The sequence below is a fragment of the Nomascus leucogenys genome, chromosome X (genome assembly GCF_006542625.1).
Source record: "Nomascus leucogenys isolate Asia chromosome X, Asia_NLE_v1, whole genome shotgun sequence".
In the NCBI taxonomy this organism is placed as follows: Eukaryota; Metazoa; Chordata; class Mammalia; order Primates; family Hylobatidae; genus Nomascus; species Nomascus leucogenys.
The window spans coordinates 17,181,758-17,206,177 of record NC_044406.1 but is presented as its reverse complement, the minus strand read 5'-3'; the positions used below and the strand labels follow the sequence as shown (position 1 = coordinate 17,206,177).

Below are 24,420 nucleotides of genomic sequence, written 5' to 3'. Positions count from 1 at the left end.
GCCAAGGCTGGTCTCCAACTCCTGGGCTCAAGCAATCCGCCCACCTCAGCCTCCCAAAGTGCTGGGATTACAGGCATGAGCCACCATGCCCAGTGGAAAATCACTTAAAAAAAATTAAAATAGTTAAAGCCACTGGAAATTGTCCTAATGGCATACAGCATATGGAGAAACATTTAAGAAAACTTACTAAATTTTGATACCAACAGAGAGAGTCTGTGGCATTTGAGCCATGATCTACTCTAACCCCCTTCACTGATCAGCATGAAGGATGCTCTACTTCAAGTGACGCATCCAAGACGGGGCTCCTTCTTCCCCCCAGCTCCCAGTAGAGGGCTATGGTTTTGCCCCAGAAGGAGCAAGCTGATGGGCATCCCTCATTCCCCCCAGCTCTGCGTTACAGAAGCTGGATTCCAGGCAAGCACAGAAGAGAGGACTGGGGTTCACTTCCCCCACTCATTGGGCAGAAGCCCTATCCTAGGCATGGCAGCCTGCAGGTGCTAGACCCCAACTGCCCCCATGCTTGCTCAATCATAAGGAGGAGGTGCTATGCCAGGAAGGGCAAGCCAAGAAGACCAGGGGCTATCATCCCTGCCTACTACCCCACTTGTGGAATGGAGCTGTCACTGGAGAAGTGGGTCACTGTCCCTGCTCCCAGCTGCAGTGTGATGGCACAGTGGTTTGGCCCAGGGGAAGAGGCAGGTCAAGAACAGAGCACTGCCACTCTTCCTAAGGGGACTGGCCTTATTCGGCACAGAGTGTAAGGAAGTTCATGCCTAAAGGCACTGTTGAAAACAATGGAGATGTTGGGAATAAGCATTTATGAGGAGGATGGTAGTGCCCAGATACTAGTAGTAACTACCCCAGCTAGAAGAAATTTAACAGACTGAATTGGGGAGAGACAGACGAGAAAAGAGCCTTTGTGGAGGTCAGAGTAAGCCTCAAACATGGTTAAAGCCCTGCCCCTGCAAAGGGGTCCAACTTTAATCGGATCAGACTGTAGAACACTCTGTGGGCCAGGGCATTGTTAAAAACAATAGAGCAATCGGCTAGCAATTAGTGAAGGCTAACAGCTGGGACTGCTTCAAATAGAGGCAGATGGGTCCAAAGCTTAAAGGAGAGATCAGGGAAAGAGACAGTCAAAGAGAGCCCAATTAAATCCACACCAGCCCTGGTGGTCGGAGAAACTGTATGCATGCCCAAGGCAGCACTCTGTGAAGAGTGACAGCAGAGGCTGCACACTGAAGGGGAATAGACTTCACTAAACTAGTCCAGACAAGTCACTCAACAAATAAACAAAAAAGCAAATAACAACAAGCCCCAGAGGGGCATGGGAATAACTACCTAGGGTTACTACAATGTAAGACTACAGGACATGCAAAGAAAAAAGTATGACTCATACACGGGCGGGTGGGGGGGGGGTGCGGAGAGGGGAAGCAGGCAATAAAAACTGCTTTTGAAGGGACCAGACGTCGACTTAGCAGACAAAGATTTCAAAGCAACTATTATAAATATGTTCAAAGAGACATATATAAAACACTCCACCCAATAAGAGTGAAATATATAGTCTTCTAAAGTGCACATGGAGCATTCTCCAGGATAAACCATATGCTAGGCCACAAAAAAAGCCTCAACAAATTTTAAAAGGATTTACCAAAAAAAGAAAAAAAGTTTTAAAGGAATTTAAATCAAGCAAAGCATGTGTTCGCTGACCACAATCAAATTAAATTTTAAATCAATAAACGAAAGAAATATGGGGAATTCATAAATATGTAGAAATTAAACAACACACTACCAAATAACAGATAAGTTAAAGAAATCACAAGGATATTTAGACAATACTATTGAAAACAAAAGCACAACATAGCAAAACTATTTTTTTTAAGTCAGCAGCAATTGTTTAATAACATAGCAAACTTAAGGGACGGAGCTAAAGCAGTACTTAAAGGGAAATTTGTATCTTTATTAAAAAATAAAAAAGATCTCAAGTCAATGATATTACCTTCTAAGGAAACTGAAAAAAGAAGAGTAAACTAAACCTAAAACAAGCAGAAGGAAGGAAATGATAGATTATGAGGCAGGAAAATAAGGTCTGGAGGCAGGGAACATAAGGCCAGTTCACACTTCAGCTATGACAGGAAATATCCTCTCCACTGGGCTTACGCTGTAAACGACTTTGTAACTTTACTTCAAACTCTGCATTTACATAGGGTGTACCCCAAGTAAACAATGGAATCCTCTAGGGGGTACTGAAACTCCCAAAAATTCTATAACAGAGACTTTCAGCCCCTATGCTCGGGCCACTCCCACACCGTGGAGTGTACTTTCGTTTCAGTAAAACCCTTCATTCCTTCCTTGCTTCATTTGTGCGTTTTGTCCAATTCATTGTTCAAGACGCCAAGAACCTGGACACCCTCCACTGTTAACAATTAGTGCAGAAATAAATGAAATAGAGAATAGACGACAATCGAGAAAAATCAATAAAACTAAAGTTGGTTCTTCAAAAAGATCAATAACATTGACAAACCTTAGTGAGACTGACCAAGAAAAAAAGGGAATATTACTACCAAACTTTCAGGAGAAAAAAAAATAAAGAAGTACTACAAACAACTTTAGGTCAACAAATTAGATATACTAGATGAAATGAATTTCATGAAATAAATTTGTTTCAGGAAATGAAACAAATTCCAAGAAAGACACAACTACCAAGACACAAACTACTCAAGAAGAAACAAAAAACTTGAATACAACTATAGCAAGGAAAAATATTGAAATTAGTAATTTTAAAACTTCCTGTAAAGAAAAGCCCAGGCCCAGATGGCTTCACTGATGGATTCTATCAAACATTTGAAGAATTAAAATCAATCCTTCACAGACTCTTCTAAAACATAGAAGAGGAGACGATACTTTCCAATTCCTCTTATGAGGCCAAACTTATACCAAAACCAGACAAAGATATGACAAGAAAAGAAAACCATAGACCAATAGCTCTTATGAATATAGACGCAAAAATCCTCAAAAAATACTACCAAATGGAAGCCAGCAACATAGAAGGTGGATTATACATCATGACCAAGTGGGATTTATCCCAGGAATGTCAGGTTGGTTTAACATCTCTGAAATCAATCAATATAATATACCGTATTAATAGAATAAAGGGAAAGAACACATCATTTCAATGTATTCAGAAAAAGCATTTGACAAAATCCAACACTCTTTCACAATAAAAACACTCAATAAACTTAGAAGGAAACTTCCTCAATGTAATAAAAGGCCACTACAAACAAATACACAGCTAATATCATACTTGATGAAAGACTGAATGCTTTCCCCAGTATCATGAACAAGACAAAGATATCTACTCTCTTCACTTTTATTCAGCAGTGTACTGGAGGTTCTAGACAAGGCAATTAAGCAAAAAGAAAAAAAGGAAAAGAAAAGGCAGACAGATTGGAAAGGAAGAAGTAAAATTATTCACAGATAACATAATCTTGTATGTGGAAAATCTCAAGAAATCCACTAAAAACCATTAGAACTAATACGTTTATCAAAGTTCACAACACAATCTCAGTATATAAAAGTCAGTTGTATTTCTATACACTAGCAATGAACAATCCAAAATGTAATTAAGAAAACAATTCTATTTACAATAGCATCAAAAACACCTAGGAATAAATTTAACAAAACAAGAGCAAGACATGTATACTGAAAGGTAAAACACATTGTTGAAATTAAAGATCTAAATAAATGGAAAGACATCTCAAGACAGCCATAGTACCCAAATTGACCTACAGATTCAAGGCAACCCTACCAATATCCCAGCTGCTTTTTGGTAGAGATTGACAAATCAATCCTAAAATTCATATGGAAATTCAAGGGACCCAGAATAGCCAAAACAATCTGGAAAAAGAAGAACAAAGTGGAGAACTCACACTTCCCAATGTTAAAACTTCCCACAAAGCTACAGTAATCAAAATTGTACGGTATTGACATAAGGATAAACATAGAGATTGTGAAATATAATTAAGAGTCTAGAAATAAACCCTTTTATTATGGTTAACTGATTTTTTGATAAGGGTGTCAAGAAAATTTAATAAGGAAAGTATAGTCTTTTTAAGAAATGGTGCTGGTGGCCGGGCGCAGTGGCTCACGCCTGTAATCCCAGCAGTTTGGGAGGCCGAGGCGGGCAGATCACCTAAGGTCAGGAGTTTGAGACCAGCCTGGCCAACATGGTGAAACCTCATCTCTACTAAAAATACAAAAATTAGCCAGGCGTGGTAATGCATGCCTGTAATCCAAGCTACTACTCAGGAGGCAAAGGTTGCAGTGAGCCAAGATCGTGCCACTGCAGTCCAGCCTGGGTAACAGAGTGAGACTCTGTCTTAAAAAAAAGAAAAAAAAAAAGAAAGAAAGAAAGAAATGGTGCTGGGATAACTAAATATCCACATAAAACAGAAAGAATTTGGAATCTCACCTCCCACCACATACAAAAATTAACTCAAAATGGATCAGACACCTAAATTTAGGACCTAAATGTATAAAACCCTTAGAAGAAAACAAAGTAATAGATCTTTATGACTTTGGGTTAGGCAATAGCTTAGATACAACACCAAAAACATGAGCAACCAAAGAGAAAAAATATATCATTTTGACTGGGCGTCATCAAAATTAAAAACTGCTGTACTGCAAAGAACACCATCAAGAAAGGAGAAAAGACACCCCACAGGATAGGAGAGGGTATTTGCAAATAATATACCTGATGAAGGATTTGTATGTAGAATATATTCGAAAAACCTCTTACAATGCAATAATAAAAAGATAAATAACTCAGTTTTTAAGATGGGCAAAGGATCTGAATAGACAATTCTCCAAAGAAGATCTACAAATATCCAATGAACACATGAAAAGATGCTTGACATCATTAGTCATTAGGGAAATGCAAATCAAAACCACAATGAGATTCCATCTCATACCCTCTGGGATGGCTAAAATCAAAATGATAGACAATAACAAGTGTTAGAGAGGATGTGGAGAAATTGGAACGTTCATCCATTGCTAGCGGAAATGTAAAATGGTGCAGCCACTTGGGAAAACAGTTTGGGACTTTCTTAAAATGTTAAACTTTATTTAGAATTAGTTTATGACTCAGCAGTTCCACTCCTAGGTACACACTTAAGAGAAATAAAAACATACATGCACAGAAAAACTTGTATGTGATGGTTCACAGAAGGATTATTCATAGTAGCCAAAAAGTGGAAACAACCCAAATGTCCATCAACTTATGAATGAATAAATACAATGTGTATATCCATATAATGGAATATTATTCAGCAACAAATAGATGTTCAGTACTGATACATGCTACAACATGGATGAGCCTCCAGAACATTGTGCTGAGTGAAAGAAGCCAGACACAAAACATCACATATGTGTCCATTTCTACAACATGTTCAGAATAGGCAAATCTGTAAAGACAGAGAGTAGATTGATGGTTGCCTAAGGCTGTTAGCTGGCACAGGGTGGCTACAGAAGGGAATGGGGAGTGATGCTAATAGGTATGTAGTTTCTTTTTCAGATGATGAAAACGTTCTAAAATTAGATTGTGGTGCTAGTTGTACAATACTGTGAATATACTAAAAACCATTGAATTATACAATTTAAATGGGTGAGTTACACGGTATGTGAATTATATCTCAATAAAGTTGTTAAAAATATAGTGATGAATTCCAAGAGAATCATGTGGTCTGCTTGTAAAGGTAAAGTCACTTGTTATCTATATATTATAAGGGACAACATGCATGCTGGTGTCATTGTTGCCACTGCAGTGAACACCCTGATTACCTACCTGTTCCCATTCACGCTTTGTTAAGTGTTCAATAGGAGATCCATTTGTTTTGATTCTTCCATGTGCATTAAAAGTCACACCTACTTTATTGTGCTTCGAGTCAGTGTCATGGTCTCTGCTTGTTTCTGTTGGTGGTATCAGCACAGATTTCATCTATAAAACAAATTCATGCTTTAGTCCAACCCTCTGCTTATTCTGCCGCATACAGAGACTTCAGTCCCAGTTGGGATTCTTTCTATATTGTGGTGCCACAACCCAATGAAAAACACATGGTCACTTTTTGCATGTCGTCCACCTCCCATATCTCACTCAACCACTGATGTCTGTAAAGTGGGTCTGTTACATTGTTGGTACATTTTCCAATTACAGACATTGCCTGTAAAGAAAGAGTTTCTGTGTTTCATTGGAGTTTCTCTGTAGGTGTTAAACACATTCTGTGGCATCCACACAGAAAATGGAAGATGCCAAGGTAGGGGCAACTAGTCTCCTATTGAGACTTTATCTAGCCATAGGATCTTCAGGAGTTCAGAAACACCTCTTAAGAGGGTGGCTGCTGTGCATTTTGTTATGCTTTCCAGAAGAAAAGAGAAAAGGTACATCTGTGTCCAAGAAAGTTCTTAAAGGGGACATAGGTTGAAAACTTCAGAAGCCCTTCAACCGAAATGCATTGTGGTTCTCAGCCTGACTCTGCCAGCCATTGACGATGTTCTCTAATCCTGGCAACAAAACTGCTGTGTTTCTTTGGAAAACAAAATGTCTTTCTGATAGGGCATCAATTACTAGAATCCCTCTTGTTCCCTTACACAAGCAGAGACTGTAATTTTATACTTGTTTCTTTGTAGCACCATCTCTTTAAACAAAACAATATTAAACAATACTTCTGTTATACTGGTGGCCGTGGTTCAGTGATAGACAAATTCTCTGTGGTAGGCACTTAGTTTCTTTTACAAACTAGAGTGTGTAGGAAATCTTACCTTTATTTTTTAAAAATGAAATTGAGTCTTATTCTGAGGTCCTGTCTCATTGAGCTAGGTAGAAATTCAAGCTCAGCTATTGCTAGCTAGTTCGCAGCCTACCTGCCCTGTCTTCTGCCAGCAAATGTTCCCATTAGGGGCAGAGCAGAATATTCTGGGAGGACCCTCCGGACTTGGGTCCACACAACTCACTCACTTCTTCTTTTTTTCTTTTCTTTTCTTTTTTTTTTTTTTTTTGTACAGATGGGGTCTTGCTATGTTACCCAGGCTGGTCTCGAACTTCTGGTCTCAAGTGATCGTCTCGCTTTGGCCTCCCAATGTGCCGGGACTATAGGCATGAGCCATCGTGCCCAGCTGTACATGGTCTCTTAAGTATGTGTGGCTCTGAAGTTTTCAAGGCCACTTGGGATCGGGATACTTTGCCCCAGCTCTCCCTAAGGCACTACACGACCATTTTCCCCCAGGGAGTCCTAGTAGCCATCTTTCCCCAAATGCCTTGCTGGGAAGTTTGACAAATAATAAACCAGAATCTTAGTTTTATAAAATCTTCCTTCATTCTTTAGTCCCTCTGCATTGACCCCCCTCAACCTGCCCACCTTACAAAATACCTTAAATGAACCTAGAATAGAGGTTGTCATCAAATTCCCCCAACCCTTCCCCACCCCTGTTAACAATGATACCATGACGACCACAGGTGTAAACCAGGAAGTATGGTCCCTCCTGCCACAGAGGGTTGGAGAGTCCTATGGGATGGGAAAGTGGGGGTTATAAAATTGGACTGGAACAATCTACTTTTATGTCTCATCTGATAGAGTTCCAAATGGTTGAACCTATCATTTTCACTACAGTTCAATGATATTTAATACAAGTATGTGTTACCAGTTCAACCTCACTCAAGGAAGGGTAGAATACACAAACAATATACGAGTTGAATTTCTATCTTTAAAGCCAGTCTTAAGAGCAGGTAGAACAGTTATCCCTGAAGGGGGTGAAACTTTAGGTATCCTGAGAAAATTGCTGGCCCACAAACTCCTCCCCAGGATCTGTATTGGTGACTGAAACACAAACCTCAGAACCAAGTATCAGGAAAAAAGAAGAGAGAACTGGAGGAGAGAGCTATATGTTTAGTAGTATATGCCATTTTCTTTCCTTTTCTTTTTTTTTTTTTTTTTGAGATAGCATTTCACTGTTGCCCAGGTTGGAGTGCAGTGGCTTGATCTTGGCTCACTGCAGCCTCTGCCTCCTGGGTTCAAGTGATCCTCCTGCCTCAGCCTCCCAAGTAGCTGGGATTACAGGTGTGCACCACCATGCCCAGCTATTTTTTTGTATTTTAGTAAAGACAGGGTTTCACCTTTTTGGCCAGGCTGGTCTTGAATTCCTACCCTCAAGTGATCCGGCCACCTCAGCCTCCCAAAGTGCTAGGATTACAAGCAAGAGACACCGCGCCTGGCCACCATTTTCTTCATATGGATAATTACATTTAGTCCTCCCAAAAATCCAATATGGTAGGTATTTTTACCTTCAGTTTATAAGTGTGGAAACCAAGGATTAGAAAACTTCAGTATGTTGCCCAGTCACCCAGAAAGTGGCAGAGGCAGGATGTTAACCTAGTTCTGTCTGTCTAATGTTACAGCCTCACAGTCTTTACTATGGTAAGATGGCTCTCAACTTGGGATCTCCACAGCGCTAGTGAGGGACATCCCAGAGGCATCTTCTCAATATCTCAAAAAGTCCTTGATAGAGCTGGCTGCTCAGACTAACCTCAGGAAAGCAAAAGTTTTCAATCTGATCAATTGGAAGAGGCTGCCATCACTGATTAGCACTGTAGTCATAGGGCAGGTGGTGATGGAGTGTGGCATTCATGCCCTGTGTTTGCCAATATTTGACTGACAAAGACATCATGTTCCCTTGTGCTCTTGGTTAGAATCTAATCCACTCATTATGTTAATAATGACTATTATATCTTGATCAAAATGTCTTATTGGCTTGATTACTCACTGATATAATGAGAAAGGTACCTTAAACTTAGAGTGGGCTTAAATTTTATTGCAACTGGGTTTTGTTGTGTTTGAGACAAGGTCTCTGTCTGTCATGCAGGCTGGAGTGCAGTGGTGCGATCATAGCTCACTGCAATCTCAAACTCCTGGGTTCCAGGAATCCTCATTCTTCAGCCTCCCAAGTAGCTGGGACCACAGGTGTGCACCACCACACCTGGCTAATTTTTTCTTTTTTGTAGAGATGAGGTCTTGCTATGTTGACCAGACTGGTCTCAAACTCCTGGTCTCAAGTGATCTGCCCAACTCAACCTCCCAAAGTGCTGGAATTACAGGGGTGAGCTACCATGCCTGGCTGCAACTGGGATTTTTCTTTTTTAGAGTAAAAGGAGGTGCTATTAATAATTACAACAGGACAACAGGTGTAAGCCAGGAAGCATCGTCATCAGTTGGTGAGGTGGGGAAGGGTGGTATGTAAAATCACCACGGAATCAGGAGAGGGCTGTAAAAAACTTTCTATTCAGTTTTGTCTTAGGTTTACCCTGCTTTGATCTTAAATCTCTCAAGAGATAGTCAATGAATATTAAGTACTTACTACATCCCAGGTGCTGGGGTTTTATCAATGGACTAGAAAAACAGAGGAAGATAGTAAACAAACAGTACCACAATTTCTTACTTAAATTTGGTAACTGTGATGAAAGATATGTACAAGGGGCTTGACAGTATATAAAACGGGATCTCATCTGGTCTGGAGGTCAGACTTATTAAACTTTAATTAAAAAGATGGGAGGATGCTAGCAACAACGTTCTCATTCACATGTGTATAAAGGATCCAAAAAGTCAAGGTGCCACTGGGGTCACATTTCTGTCTCTATCAGATTAAATTCCAGCTCTAGACCCCACCTGTCCGGGTTGGTTGGAAGTTGATGATCAGTCCTGAGGGGTAACAGTTCAGGTTTCCCACTAGGACCATATAGCATCATCCGGCTCCACTGCTATTACTGGTCCTCAACCCATGTGGCGCCTCCTACACCTCTAGCCTGAGGGCTTCCTCTTGGCTTGAGTAGAGGAGGAAGACAACTCCAATGACCCTGCAAGACCCGTCCAAGGAACCCTTCACTAGGCGTGAGATCTTCACAGGCACCACATTGCCACTTGTCTCAGAGGTTCCATACTAGTTCCTGCTCTGCTTGTATTTAACACGATTATTTAAACATTTCAAAAAGTATTTCCAAAAAAAGTATCCTAAGTTATTTGATGTGTATTATGTGGGAAATCATATAAATTCAGAAATAAATTGCACTTATATAAGTGATTCCACTTATATAAGGTACCTAGAGTAGTGAAATTCGTAGACAGAAGGTAGAATGGTGGTTGGTGGTTGCCAGGGGCTGGGATAGGGGAGAATGGGGAGTTAGTGTTTAATGGGTCCAGAGTTTTGGTCTGGGATGATGGAAAATTCTGTAAATAGATGGTAGTGATGGTGATGGTTGCACAACAATGTGAATATACTTAATACCTCAGAACTATACACTTAAAAATGGTTACAGTGGCAAGTTTTATGTTATGTATATTTTATCACAATATAAATGAATGAATTGAGGTTTTAATTTTAAAAATCAGGATTTTTCACTTTTAGAAACTACATAAAATGCCAACATTTCCTCATTTTTCCACCCTCAACATGAATTTAAAATTTTTTCCATATATAGAAGTTACCCACTTAGTTCTTTATCATGCAGTCATAGATTTTTCTTAAAATTTATACTTTTATATACTCTAATAAAATCTATAATCTTTTTAGAGTTACAACCACTAAAATACAAATCAATTCAAAATAATAAATGAAGAGGTATGTATTCCCTTCTAAATCCCTGACAGAAGATTCATACCAACATTACTTCTTACTTTGTTCCTCTCTACACGGTGGAGTAAATTCAAGTCTGTGGTCTCTGATATCCCACCATGGATGACCAGGACTTCATCGTCAATGATTGTACCGATTGGGAGCCAGGCATAGAGTTCTTCCAAGATTTGTAAGATTCTCTTTCCATGTAGCTGTAAGTAAGAGCTTGAGTAAGTTTTGTTTTTCTGACAGGTTCAGTTTATTGAATAGTCCCCACGTATGGACAAAAAGTAATGGTTTTCAGGCCACTCAAAGGAAGTCAGCAAGGAGTCACTAACCAATGAGCATGTATTCATCATGTCTTTTTATTCTGTTTTTTTTTTTTTTTTTTTTTTTTTTTTGAGATGGAGTCTCACTCTGTTGCGCATTGGAGTGCAGTGGCGCCACCTTGGCTCACTGCAACCTCCGCCTCCCAGGTTCAAGTGATTCTCCTGCCTCAGCCTCCCAAGTAGCTGGGACTAAAGGTGTGTGCCACCACGACTGGCTAATTTTTGTATTTTCAGTAGAGATGGGGTTTCTCCATGTTGGCCAGGCTGGTCTCGAACTCCTGACCTCAGGTGATCCACCCACCTTGGCCTCCCAAAGTGCTGAGATTACAGGCATGAGCCACTGTGCCTGGCCCTTTGTTCTGTATTTTTGATACTATGACATCTTGGGGCCTTGCTGACTCTGGAGGAGAGACTGTCCCTCCCAGGGCTAGCTAATTCCTAGAGAGTCAATGACTCGCCCTTCATATGCAAGCCAAGCAATGGAGAGCCCACACCCCAGCTACCTTCTTTATTGAGCTCTCACACTCCTCATCCCAGGGCCAGGTACCAGACAACTAGGGACAACCTCTGTGGCCCACAGCAGGCTGAAATTACTCAAACTGGTCAGTCCTAAACCAGATTACACTCAGATGCTTCCCTCCACCCTCTCTCTGCCTTCTTTTTTTTTTTTTTTTTTTTTTTGAGATGGAGTCTCGCTCTGTTGCCCAGGCTGGAGTGCAGTGGCATGATCTCGGCTCACTGCAACCTATGCCTCCTGGGTTCAAGTATTCTCTTGCCTCTGCTTCCTGAGTAGCTGGGATTACAGGAGCATGCCACCACGCCCAGCTAATTTTTATATTTTTAGTAGAAAGAGGGTTTCACCACGTTGGTCAGGCTGGTCTTGAACTCCTGACCTCAAGTGATCCACCCACCTCAGCGTCCCAAAGTGCTGGGATTACAGGTGTGAGCCACCACGCCCAGCCTCCCTCTGCCTTCTGACCAACTCTGGTGCTTCCCCACATGGTCTCCCAGGGTGGCGTCTAGTGCCTCTATTTTCTAGAGAACTGTAAATAAAAATCTCTTCCTTTATGACAATCATTTCTGTGCCTGCATGTTTTACCACACCTAAGTAAAACAAATCCTTGGTATCTTTAAAGCAATGAAATATGTATCTATGCTAAAACTTACACAAAACTCACAATGAAAAAGTGTGGTTTAATCCAGAAAGAAAATATAAGACTCTACTGTGGCCAGGGCTTCCTGCTGTGCTTGTATTTTATTGGCATGCATTCTGACTAGTTGGCCTATTACCTTTCCTAAAGCATCAATCTGGTCTTTCTTGGCTCTTTTTAAATTTCTCTATAGAAACAGCAAAGTGAATACTAAAAAAAAAAAAAAAAAAAAAAAAACAGAAAAAAGATGTCTTACCTTATATTTATGCAAAATTTCTTTCGTGAAGCCATACCTAAAAAAAAATGGGATTTAAATGATTTGATTGTTGATAACGCCTACTTCCATGAGTCATGCAAAAAGGGGAGCCCTTGGCATCTCAGTATCACAAGAACTCAAGAAACCAGAGTTCAGTTGGAAGTGTTACTTACCTGAGTCTTTGCTAGGCATGATTGGAAAACATAAAAGCAACTAACGACATCATCCCTACCCTCAAGGAGCTTATAGTATAGCTGGGGAAAGAAGATAGATTTCTATGAAACAATTATAAGACTTAAGAAATATGTGGTAGGCACAGGTTGTGTAAACGCTACAAGTATGCAGAGAAGCATGCTGTGGTAGCTGGGGGAAGCTGTGTGAGAGAAGACTTTTCGTTTAGATAGAATTTCTCAGACATCTTATACAGTAAACGATTGGAAAAAAGAAAAGACTGAACAAAGATAAAGGCCTAGAAGGTAACAAGTTGGCTTGTTATGCTGTCTCTGATACAGGTCCCATAACGGTATTGAGGGTTTTAATAGAAAGTGTCAGGAATCTTAATGCCTGAATAGCAGTAGTGAAGGGAGATTCAATGATGACAATATTTCTGTTACTTTTCCTTGCTTTAGGATAACAGTACGTGCCCTTAATATCCAACACTGTGAAGATGAAATGCAATACACTCACTCTGGCTTTCCATGGAAATCATGTCACATCAGGCTTCTACAGTGTAACGTTATGCTTTCTGAGATGAATTCCATCCTGTACTCACCAAAGGTGTCCATACTGTTTAATCCACCAGATGCCTTGCCGTCCTCACCTTTCTCGCCCTCTCTGAAACACTAAATACAGCTGACTCTACCATCCTTCTAGAAAACTTTTCTTTCCTTGGATTCTGTGACCATAAACTCTCTTGGTTTTCCTCCTGGCTCTTCTGAGCCTCTTTTGCAAGCTCTCCTCTACCTTACCTTAAATGTGGCAGTTCCTTCAGATTCCATCCTAGGCTCTCTTCTCCCCTCACTTTCTCCTTTGGGAATCTCATCCCTGCCCAGGCTTTCAGTTATTATGTAGTGTTAATACCACAGGATGATGTTCCAGACCACACTTCATTTCTGATCTCTGGACACGTATGTACACTCAACTGCCTACTCAATAGTACCTCAAATCAGCTTACCCAAAACTAAACTCATCATTCCCCCTCATCCCAACCTCTCTCCTCTTTCCACATTCCCAATATCAGTGAATGATGCCACTGTACCCCCAAACTCAAGCTGGGAAACTGGAGGTCATCCTTGATTCCCTCCCCCTGCTTTTTTTTTTTTTTTTTTTTTTTTTGAGACACAGTCTTGCTCTGTCCACCAGGCTGGAGTGCAGTGGCGCAATCTCAGGTCACTGCAAGCTCCGCCTCCCAGGTTCACGCCATTCTCCTGCCTCAGCCTCCCGAGTAGCTGGGACTACAGGCGCCCGCCACTATGCCCAGCTATTTTTTTTTGTATTTTTTAGTAGAGACAGGGTTTCACTGTGTTACCCAGGATGGTCTCAATCTCCTGACCTCGTGATCCACCCGCCTCGGCCTCCCAAAGTGCTGGGATTACAGGCGCGAGCTACCATGCCCGGCCGATTCCCTCCTCTTTCAGCTCCCCCATATCCAGTTACTGAGCCTTAAATCATCGTTGCCTAAACTCCTCTGGAATCTATTTCTTTGCATCTCTATCACCACTATCCTAGTCTAAATGAGAACCCATTATCTATCCCTTTAACCTTCAACTACTTCCTAATTGACGAGCGTGTATTCACTCTTGCCCTTCTCCAACTCTCTCCTCCTACTGCATTTTAAAACACAAATTTTATGACATTATTCGGTGACACTCTGTTGTTCTTGGAAGTCTGTCAAATTCCTTTGAACCATCCAATCATTTCTTATGTCTCCAGCCCTATGAGGCACCACCCTGTCCCTCAGTCTATGCACCTGTCCTCCTGAACTTCTTTCACATCTAAACAGTCTTGTCCTGAGCTCTGCATAAGTCGTCCCCTCACTGTGGAACACTGTTTCCCGTCCCCCTCTCTGGCTCTTTCTTGATTGCCTAATTCATTCTTCAGCTCTCAGGCTAAAGCCATATTTCTATGGGGGAACCTTCCATCATCCCTCAGACAAGGTTGGATTCCCCCTTTACAAACTCATCACACTTGAAAAACCTGCTCAACATGCGTCTTCCCTGCTCTATGAGGGCAGGGGCCATGTCTCCTTCATCAACCATTATAGACACTAGATAAATATGATAGGCAAGAAGGATAAACAGCATGCCTAAATAAAAATATCAAGCTATATTATATATAATGGGCCTCTGATAATAGTCCTGGGATTTTTTTCCTTCATAGTTTTAGCATTTGCTTCCATACCTTGAGAATTAGAATTGAAACTCTGTACTCAAGCCAGGCGCCAAAACTGCCCCAAAGACAAAACTAATCAGTTGCTGAGCTTTGATCAAGGCATCCAAAAGCCCAGGACCAAAAGCATGAGACATGCCATATCTTCCAGTGTCCTAGAGCAAACTGATTTCTGTTTTTCAGAAAACGAGATTTTTTAAAAGAAGAAGAAAAAAAGAAGGGAAAAGGGAACCTTTGTCACCTACTGTGCCTTCCAGCAAAGATTCTTAAACCATCTAACCAATCTTTATTCCTCAGGTTTCTGGTGAGTTAGATAGTTGAAATGCTGTGTTCATAAATATGTTTATGAGCAACAATGCCAGAAGCAATTATCATGTCATAAAACAACACACGTGTCTGTGAAAAACATGGAACTAGTTTCTGAGACAACATCTGAGGCAAGCCAAGAGTAGCAACAGAACGATTCCATCCAAATCTGTTCAAAGAACCTGCCACACCTCCAAACCCGGCCTCATACACCTACCCAACACACAATTCAGCCTGTGAAGGTCGGGCATGGGAGCAAGAGAAAGAACATAATAGAAGGGAGAAGAACGCACAGAACTGGAAGAAAAGATAGGAAGGGAGTTTCAGGGCAACTGATACTCAGCAGAATAATGGGGGGTGGTGAAAGGGGTAAGAATTGAAGTCCTCCTTGAGATCCCCCCATCCCTCTTCCAATACACTCACTTCTATCTCTGTTAGGAACTAAATATGGCAGCATTTTCCAGAGTGCGAAACTTTTAAGAGAGAAAATCTAAAGGCCTGGGTTACCTCAGATTCATCATAAAATCTTCATGGTTCCCTCTGTTCAAGTGCAGATCATTGGGGTAGACAAGAAAACTCACACACAGGATCATGAGGATCTCTATGGAATTCCTTCCTCGATCTACAAAGTCACCATTAAAAACATACGGGTTCCTCTCTGAGGGGAGACCATTCTGTGGAAGGAGGAGAAGGGAAAAAACAAGGAATTAAAAGAATATACTTTTAGAGTAAGGCTGTGTACATAACATCCCTGTTAATATGGAAAAAAGAGGCTGAGTCAGGTTCTTCCACCGGGAAAAATCTGCTTTCTCGCTTGAGCCAGTTTTACTCTTCCAGGGCAGGCATCTCCTGCAAAGGCCCTGAAAGTGACAAATCTGCTTGGGAATGGAAGATTCCAGGGAGGATGGGGCGGTGCTAATTCTACCTACCACCTACTACGAGTTTCCTCTGAAAGGAGCTGATATTTGTCCTATCAAACATGGCTATTCTGACCTCTTCCTTCTCCTCTGAAAAGAGGGAAACTTCTACCCAAGGAAGACCACCAAACTAAGAGCCAGAAATCCTTTATTCTAAGGGGTCCTATGGTCAGCTCCTTGGGGCTGTGATTCCCCCAATTTGCAAAATGGGGATGGCACTACATCCCTCCCCAGATCACCTGGGAGAATGGAAATGAAAGTACTCAGGCAGGTGAAGGGTGCTGTGATATGACCGAGCAGGTCGGATGTACTGCCAGCAAGCAACTACACCAGGTGTGCAGAGCCCGGTATATTCTCAGTGATCACTGACAGGGCCATATCAGTTTTTAAGTATTTTTAATATCACTCTTGAGTATAATACTTTTAAACACAGTGTTAGCATGAAAAGCAGCAGAGATCAGAACAAAGGCCTGGTCTTTAAAATAGCTATTAATTCATTTAGTCCTACTCTATAAAACTCTAAGACAAAACAAACACATGTAACATGGTTACATTTTCTCGATGTCATGTTTGATAGGGAGATGGCTATTTCCCTACTACATGGCTTCTACTGCATAATAAGGCAAATTCAAATGTTTTAAAAATATATTACAAAGAGACAAATTTAACTACTCATATATAAAGATGCATGTCCTCCTTCAAAAAGGTTACCTTCGCCAGGCATGGTGGCTCATACCTTTAATCCCAGCACTTTGGGAGGCTGAGGTGGGCAGATCACTTGAGGTCAGGAGTTTGAGACTAGCCTGGCCAACGTGACGAAACCCCATCTCTACTAAAAATACAAAAATTAGCCAGGCATGGTGGTGTGCGCCTATAATCCCAGCTACTCAGGTGGTTGAGGCAGGAGAATTGCTTGAACCCGGGAGGCAGAGGTTGCAATGAACCAAGATTGCACCACTGCACTCCAGCCTGGGCAACAGAGAAAGACTAGGTCTAAAAAAAAAAAAAAAAAAAGAAAAGAAAAGACCATCCTGGCTAACACGGTGAAACCCCGTCTCCAATAAAAATACAAAAAAAAAAAATTCTCCAGCTGTGGTGGCAGGTGCCTGTAGTCCCAGCTACTCGGGAGGCTGAGGCAGGAGAATGGAGTGAGCCCAGGAAGCAGAGCTTGCAGTGAGCCGAGATCGCACCACTGCACTCCAGCCTGGGCGACAGAGCGAGACTCCATCTCAAAAAAAAAAAAAAGAAAAGAAAAGAAAAACAAAATGGCTACCTTCAGGAAATAATACACATATTCTAGTAACATTAATCTTTTTCAAATGATTTTCAAATTCCTCTTTTGTTAGATTTCCGACTACATTTAAAAATCTTATTACTTTAAACTCAATACCTTATTATGTATATACATTTTAAATTGCTCATATCAGTATAATAGAAATAATTGAAAAAATATAATACAGGTTACAGCATATAATTTAGGGATTCTAGAAATCATTTTTACAATGTAACATGTTCTGAAGGCAATTGCAAACAAACAAATAAACAAGCAATGGCATAGTGTGATAAGAAGGTGAATTCTCTGGTCCAGGTCCATTCATTACTCATGTGTCCTTGGGCAAGTTATGTAACCTTTATGAGCTGTAGTTTTCTCATCTGTCAAGTGAGGATGATAACTTCCATACTTACCACACACGGCTATTTTGGAACTCAAATGAGACCATGTGCATAAAATTGCATTAAAATGGTAAAGCAACATACAAATTAAGAGACTCATTTTATTATGACCACGTTATTTCTAATTCTAAGATTCCAGTATTTTCTTTTTTTTTTTTTTTTTTTGAGACGGAGTTTCACTCTTGTTGCCCAGGCTGGAGTGCAATGGCGCGATCTCAGCTCACTGCAACCTCCGCCTCCTGGGTTCAAGTGATTCTCCTGCCTCAGCCTCCCGAGTAGCTGGGATTACAGGCACCTGCCACCACACCTGGCTAATTTTGTATTTTAAGTAGAGATGGGGTTTCACCATGTTGGTCAGGCTGGTCTTGAACTCCCGACCTCAGGTGATCCGCCTACCTCAGCCTCCCAAAGTGTTGTGATTACAGGCATGAGCCACTGCGCATGGCCCCAATATTTTCTTATGTATTAATTCATATAACCTTATTCACACTGGGCTTAGTGTAAACCAGTTGCAAAAATATAGGCTATTGTTCATCAAAACATAAAGAAGCCTGGGCACGATGGCTCACAACAGTAATCCTAATACTTTGGAAAGCCGAGGTGGACGGATAGCTTGAGCCCAGGAGTTCAAGATCAGATTTGGAAACATGGCGAAACCCCTTCTCTACAAAATGTACAAAAAAATTAGCCGGGTGTGATGGTGCACACCTGTAGTCCCAGCTACTCAAGAGGCCGAGGTGGGAGGATCACCTGAGGCCTGGGAGGTCGAGGCGCAGTGGAGCTGAGATCACACCGCTGTATTCCAGCCTGGGTGACACAGTGAGACCCTGTCTAAAACAAACAAACCAACCAACCAACCACAAAGAAAGGGGGAAGGATTCTGCATCTCTGATCTCTGTTACCCTTCCTTCACCCAGCCTTCAGCTGTCTAGGGTGAGTAAGCTGGAGGAACCTGAGGACTGTTGAAGGCTATAGACTCTGTTGGGATGTCCAGGTCTGAAGGGGGCTAGAGGAGCAGCGGCAGGGAGCCCTGGGGTGAAAACATTGAAGAACTAGGCCTGAGGGGACAGTGGACACTTGATTAAGGGGGTGGCTCTGCCTCAGAGCGTGTGTGTGATCTTGGTTTGGAGGCAGGGGGAGCTGAAATGTTGGATCCTACTAGAAAAAGTGTAGGAAGATCTCTTCCACATCCTTGAAACGAAAAGAACAGATCACTTGCATTTAGGGGTACCTAGAAACACAGAGACTTCTTTTCACACTCGATGCAGGAGTAGAAACTGTTGTGCCTCCAACTATGGAAAGGCTTAACCTAGCTTAAGCAGAAAATAGAAAATGGAAATAAGCTAGTACCTAAGAGGATCCGGCAACTAGAGAGAGACAGACCAATCAGATCTACTAAAGCAGATGGTCCCCAATAAAACAGGACTGCTGGAGGAAACAGAGAACTAGTTTATTTTTAAAGTAATAAGAAGAGCATACAAGAAAGAACAAAAACTTATTAATTCTTGGCATTAAGAATATACTATTCAAACTTAAAATATCAATGCGTTGGCTGGGCACAGTGGCTCATGTCTGTAATCCCAACACTTCGGGAGGCTGAGGTGGGTGGATCACTTGAGGTCAGGAATTCAAGACCAGCCTGGCCAACATGGTGAAACCCTATCTCTACTGAAAATACAAAAAATTAGCCAGGCGTGGTGGCACACACCTGTAATCCCAGCTACTCAGGAGGGTGAAGCTGAGGCAGAAGAATCACTTGAACCTGGGAGGTGTAGGTTGCAGTGAGCTGAGATTGTGCCAGTGTACTCCAGCCTGGGCAACACAGTGAGACTCTGTCTCAAAAAAAAAAAAAAAATCAGTGGGTTAAAGGTAACTAAAAGAAAGAATGGTTGGGAAAATATATTATTGGCCTGAAAGAGCAAGCAGATGAAAAATCTCTTACTCTCATCATTTTGAGTAAAATCAAAATGATGAAAATCAGGAAGAATAAATAAGAGACTAGCATTCAAAGCCAAGAGACTTAATATGCCAATAATAAGCATTTCAAAATCAGGAAAAAGGAACAGATGAAAAGGGAATAATTACAAAAATAAGAGAGAACATTTTCTATGGTTAAAAAAAAGACTTCAATTTGAAGCTTAAAACACGACTTCTACACACAATTGATGGGGACAAAATCCCTACTACCTGGTAAAAAGATTGGAAGAGGCCAGAGAGAAAGAACAAGTTACAAAAGGAAAAGAATCAGCCTAGCATCAGACTTCTCATCTATAGTAGTGGGAGGTAGGAGATGGTAGAATAAAATTTACAAATTAAAGAGAAAAAAGGACTTTGAACCAAGATTTCTACGGTGGCCAAGACATTAAGTTCTCAGGGTGATAGAAAAATACTTGCAGATGTGTAAGAGATCAACTATCACCAACAACAGAAATGCTCAGGGTGAAAGACAGACATGTAAATGTGTAGTATTTAATATCACAAAAACAGTAAACATATATCAATTGCTTGTTATGTACCAGGCACAGTTTTAGGTGCTAGGAACACAGAAGTAAACAATACCAAGTCCCTGTATTCGAGGAGACTGCATTCAGAGAAGATAGCATCCACATGCCCCACCGAGGAAAACACTCAACAAAACACTCTAACTAAATAACCATACTAACATTTAAAAGTCCCTGGCCGGGCGTGGTGGCTCATGCCTATAATCCCAGCACTTTGGGAGGCCAAGGTGGGCGGATCACCTGCGTTCGGGAGTTCGAGACCAGCCTGACCAACATGGAGAAACCCTGTTTCTACTAAAAATACAAAATCAGCCAGGCGTGGTGGCACATGCCTGTAATCCCAGCTACTTGGGAGGCTGAGGGAGGAGAATCGCTTGAGCCCGGGAGGTGGAGGTTGCGGTAAGCCAAGATCATGCCATTGCACTCCAGTCTGGGCAACAAGAGCGAAACTCCATATCGAAAAAAATAAAAATAAAAAATAAAAGTCCTCAAGTCAGGGAAAGATCAAGAGGAAAGAATACAGATGTGAACAATCAATCGTGAAATATATAATTATATATAAATCAATATGACAATATGAAACTTGCATTTAAGTATTAAGCAAGGATTCCAGAAGTGGAAGAGACATGCTATGAAGGAAAACCTAATAATGGTCAAGAACTAAAACTATGGTATGAGCAATAGCTCGGATTTACAGGGGAGGTGAGAGGAGAAAAATAAAATGCTCTAGAAATCTTAACTGAATGGGAGACATGGAGTGTGTAAACAATTGTCTTATTGAGAGAGAGAAAGGATCGCAGTGGAAGAATAAAGTTATAGCTATTTGAGAAATACACACATACACATTATTTACTAGAAATGTCAGAAGTGGGAAGGTAACCACTAGTGAATGGAAAAGCACAGTAAAAATTCCAAATAAAACAATAAAAAATAAAACTTTACCAAAACAGCAAAAAGAAAAGGAAAAGGGTGAAACAAAGTGAAATAGCAAAGTAGAAGAAAAAATTTCAAATATATCTGTTGTTATATTAAGTGTGAATGGATTAAATTCTCTCATTAAAATACCAAGATTACCAGGCTGCGTTAAAATACAAAACCCAGGTATATATTGTTCATGAGAAATATACATTAGAAAGTAGGTAAGAGAAGGTTGAAAACGAGGTAGATGCAATAAAAAGAAAGCAAGAATGGAAATATTAATACTGGGTAAAGTAGAGTTTAAGATTAAAGTTCTAAACAGGATCACAAAGCAACATTATGTCATAATAAAAGGCACTTTATGAAAAAAATACAACTCATGAACTTATAGTCAATAAACAAAAGAATACATTTTTGCTTCATATATTTAACTGCTAAATGCAAGAAGAAATTGTTTAAAAATACACAGTGTGTTATTCAGACTGAATTACTGCTTTAAAATAATGTCCATAAATTCTTTGGCACTCTGTTTACAAGGTGAAGCCTAATTTGCCTCGCCTTGAGTACAGGCAAGACTTACTGACTTGCTTCTCATGAAGAGAAAAAAAAAGCAAAAGTGATGATGTACAACTTCGGAGACTAAGTCATAAAAGACATTGCAGCTTCCTGCATGCTTTCTTTCTTGGATCACTCACTTTGGGGAAAGCCAGCTGCTCTGTCACAAGAATAATCAGGCAGCCTTGTAGAGAAGCCCATGTGGCTGTTCTGCCAACAGTCAGTGAGGAACTGAAATGCTGTGTCTACAGCCATATGAGTGAACCATCTTGGAAATGGGTTCCTCAGCCCCAGTCAACTTTTCAGATGACTGCAGCCCTGGCCAATAGTTTGACTGCTACCTCATGAGAGATCCTGAGCCAGAATCCATCCAGCTAAGCTTGACCCAAATTTCTGACCCACAGAAACTGTGAGATACTAAATGTTTATAGTGTTAAGTCATTAAGCATTGAGGTAATTTGTTGCACAGCAACATAATATACATATTTAGGTAAATATAATAGAAAAAACATGGGAAAATTGACTATACAACCAATAAACTTGATTTAATAGATATATGGAGAACTTTGTGTATTACAAATAAGAGAATACAGCTGACCCTTAAACAACACAGGTTTGAACTGCATGGGTCCACTTATATGTGGCTCTTCTCCCACTGCCACCCCTAGATAGCAAGACCAATCCCGCCTCTTCCTCCTCCTCAGCCTACTCAACATGAAGATAAAGACCTTGGTGATGATCCACTTCCACTTAATGAGTAGTAAATATATTTTCTCTTCTTTTATATATATATATATTTTTATTTTATTTTATTATTTTTTTTTTTTTGAGAGAGAGTCTTGCCCTGTCGCCCACATTGGAGTGCAGTGATGCAATCTCGGCTCACTGCAACCTCTGCCTCCTAGGCTCAAGTGATTCTCTGTAGATTATCTGTAGATTCTCAAGCAAATCCCTGCCTCGGCCTCTGTAGCAACTGGGATTACAGGCCTGTGCCACTACGCCTGGCTAATTTTTGTATTTTTAGTAGAAACAGGGTTTCGCCATGTTGGCCAGGCTGGTCTCGATCTCCTGGCCTCAAGTGATCCGCCCACCTCGACCTCCCAAGGTGCTAGGATTACAGGCATGAGCTACTACACCTGGCCTAAGATTTTCTTAATAATATATTTTTTTCTCTAGCTTATAATTATATAACATAGAAACTATGTGCTCATCAACTGTTTATGTTAATGCCAAGGCTTCCAGTCAACAGTAGGCTATTAGTTGTTAAGTTTTGGGGGAGTCAAAATTATATGTGGATTTTCAACTGTATGGGGAATTGGTACCCCTAACCCCAGCACTGCTCAAGGCTCAACACTATAATTAATTTTTTATATGTCCACGGAACTTTTATGAGAATCAGTCTCATACTTGACTTCAAAGAACTCTTAAGAAATTCAAAATAAGAAAAATGTCACAGGATACATTCTCATAAAAATGTGATTAGAAAAAAAGTCTAGCTCCTTGAATTAAGATTCTTGGAAATTAAAAATTATCATCTTAATAAGTATTGTATCAAAGAGAAAATTAAAAGCAAAATTACAAGTGCAATAGAAGGCCTAGTTAAAACTAAAATCAGAAAAGATGTGTAGCCTTAAATGCCTTCATTATTAAAGATGTTCATGAAAGACGGTATTCATCTTAGGAAATTAGAAAAAGAACAATAAAACCCATCAAATAAGGAGAAGAGCTGAAACTAAGGAAATAGAAAAGAAATAAAAAAGATAATTTGGGTTTATATAAACCCAAATTTTATTGGTTCTTTCTTTGAACCAGTTTTATGATTTCCTTGAAAATCATCCATTTCCTAGCAAAACTGATTCAAAAGAAGAGGAAAACATGAACAGTGCACTGGCCCCATGTGGCTTTCTAGCAGAACTCTATTTTAATTTTCATGAGCAAATAGTTTTAATGTGACTTAAACCCATGATGCCCAACCTTGACTGCACATTAGAATCACCTGGGTGATTGCAATGTACAGCCAAGTTTGAGTTTGCAACCCAGGGATTCAAATTATTATAAGTAAGAGAAAAAGATGAAAATCTCTCCAACTAATTTTATGAAACCAGTATAACCTTAATTTCAAAATTTGAGGAAAGCATCCAATAGTCTGAAATTATATTTATTATGTTTGAATGGTAAACACACTTTCTATTGCGATGACAGATTTTCTTGTATTAAAACTTCTTATCTCAAATTAAACCAGAATTTGTTGTGGGTAAATTCTTTGCTACCTCTGTGATGTCTTATTTCACCTCTACTATGAGCAAAGAGTAATGAATGTCTTCAGTTAAACCTCATTTTAAGCCCCAGATAGTAATGGTCAACTAATCCATCCACCTTATGCAACACACTTAACACTCAATAAGTTTTAACCTTTTCAGAAAATCTTCAAGATTGTCTTCAAGAATCTCACACGTCTTCAAGAGATTAAGACTTGTGATAATAAAGCTCATTCAACAGAGTATGTCATCATCTCTGAAAGTGATTCTAAAAGGAGTCCTGAATGTATACTGAACTCCTTTCAGTGTTAAGCCCCTCAAGACAACCACATCAAAGAGAGCAAGACTCATTTGGATGTGTAAGATCTGCCCTGTTGTTCCAGGATTAGTCGAATTACTTTATATAGTTTGGGTTTGAATCCACTTTAGTCTTAGAGTAATAAGGGAACTAAAAAGCACACAGGATGATAAGGAACTAGTCTACTGGGATGTGAGTGCCTAGGATATTTAG

General features: G+C 40.4%; 1 protein-coding gene across 1 annotated transcript in view; it reads right to left on the bottom strand.

Moving 5' to 3' along the window:
* The window catches only part of PPEF1 (protein phosphatase with EF-hand domain 1), a 136,711-nt gene that overhangs the window by 33,637 nt on the left and 78,654 nt on the right, over positions 1-24,420 (bottom strand). Inside the window, exons 10-13 of the mRNA XM_012500894.2 lie at positions 15,594-15,760; positions 12,393-12,429; positions 10,719-10,868; positions 5,843-5,995 (exon numbers count right to left, since the gene is read on the bottom strand). Coding sequence (XP_012356348.1) covers positions 5,843-5,995; positions 10,719-10,868; positions 12,393-12,429; positions 15,594-15,760 — 507 coding nt within the window. The remainder of the gene's footprint in view (positions 1-5,842; positions 5,996-10,718; positions 10,869-12,392; positions 12,430-15,593; positions 15,761-24,420) is intronic.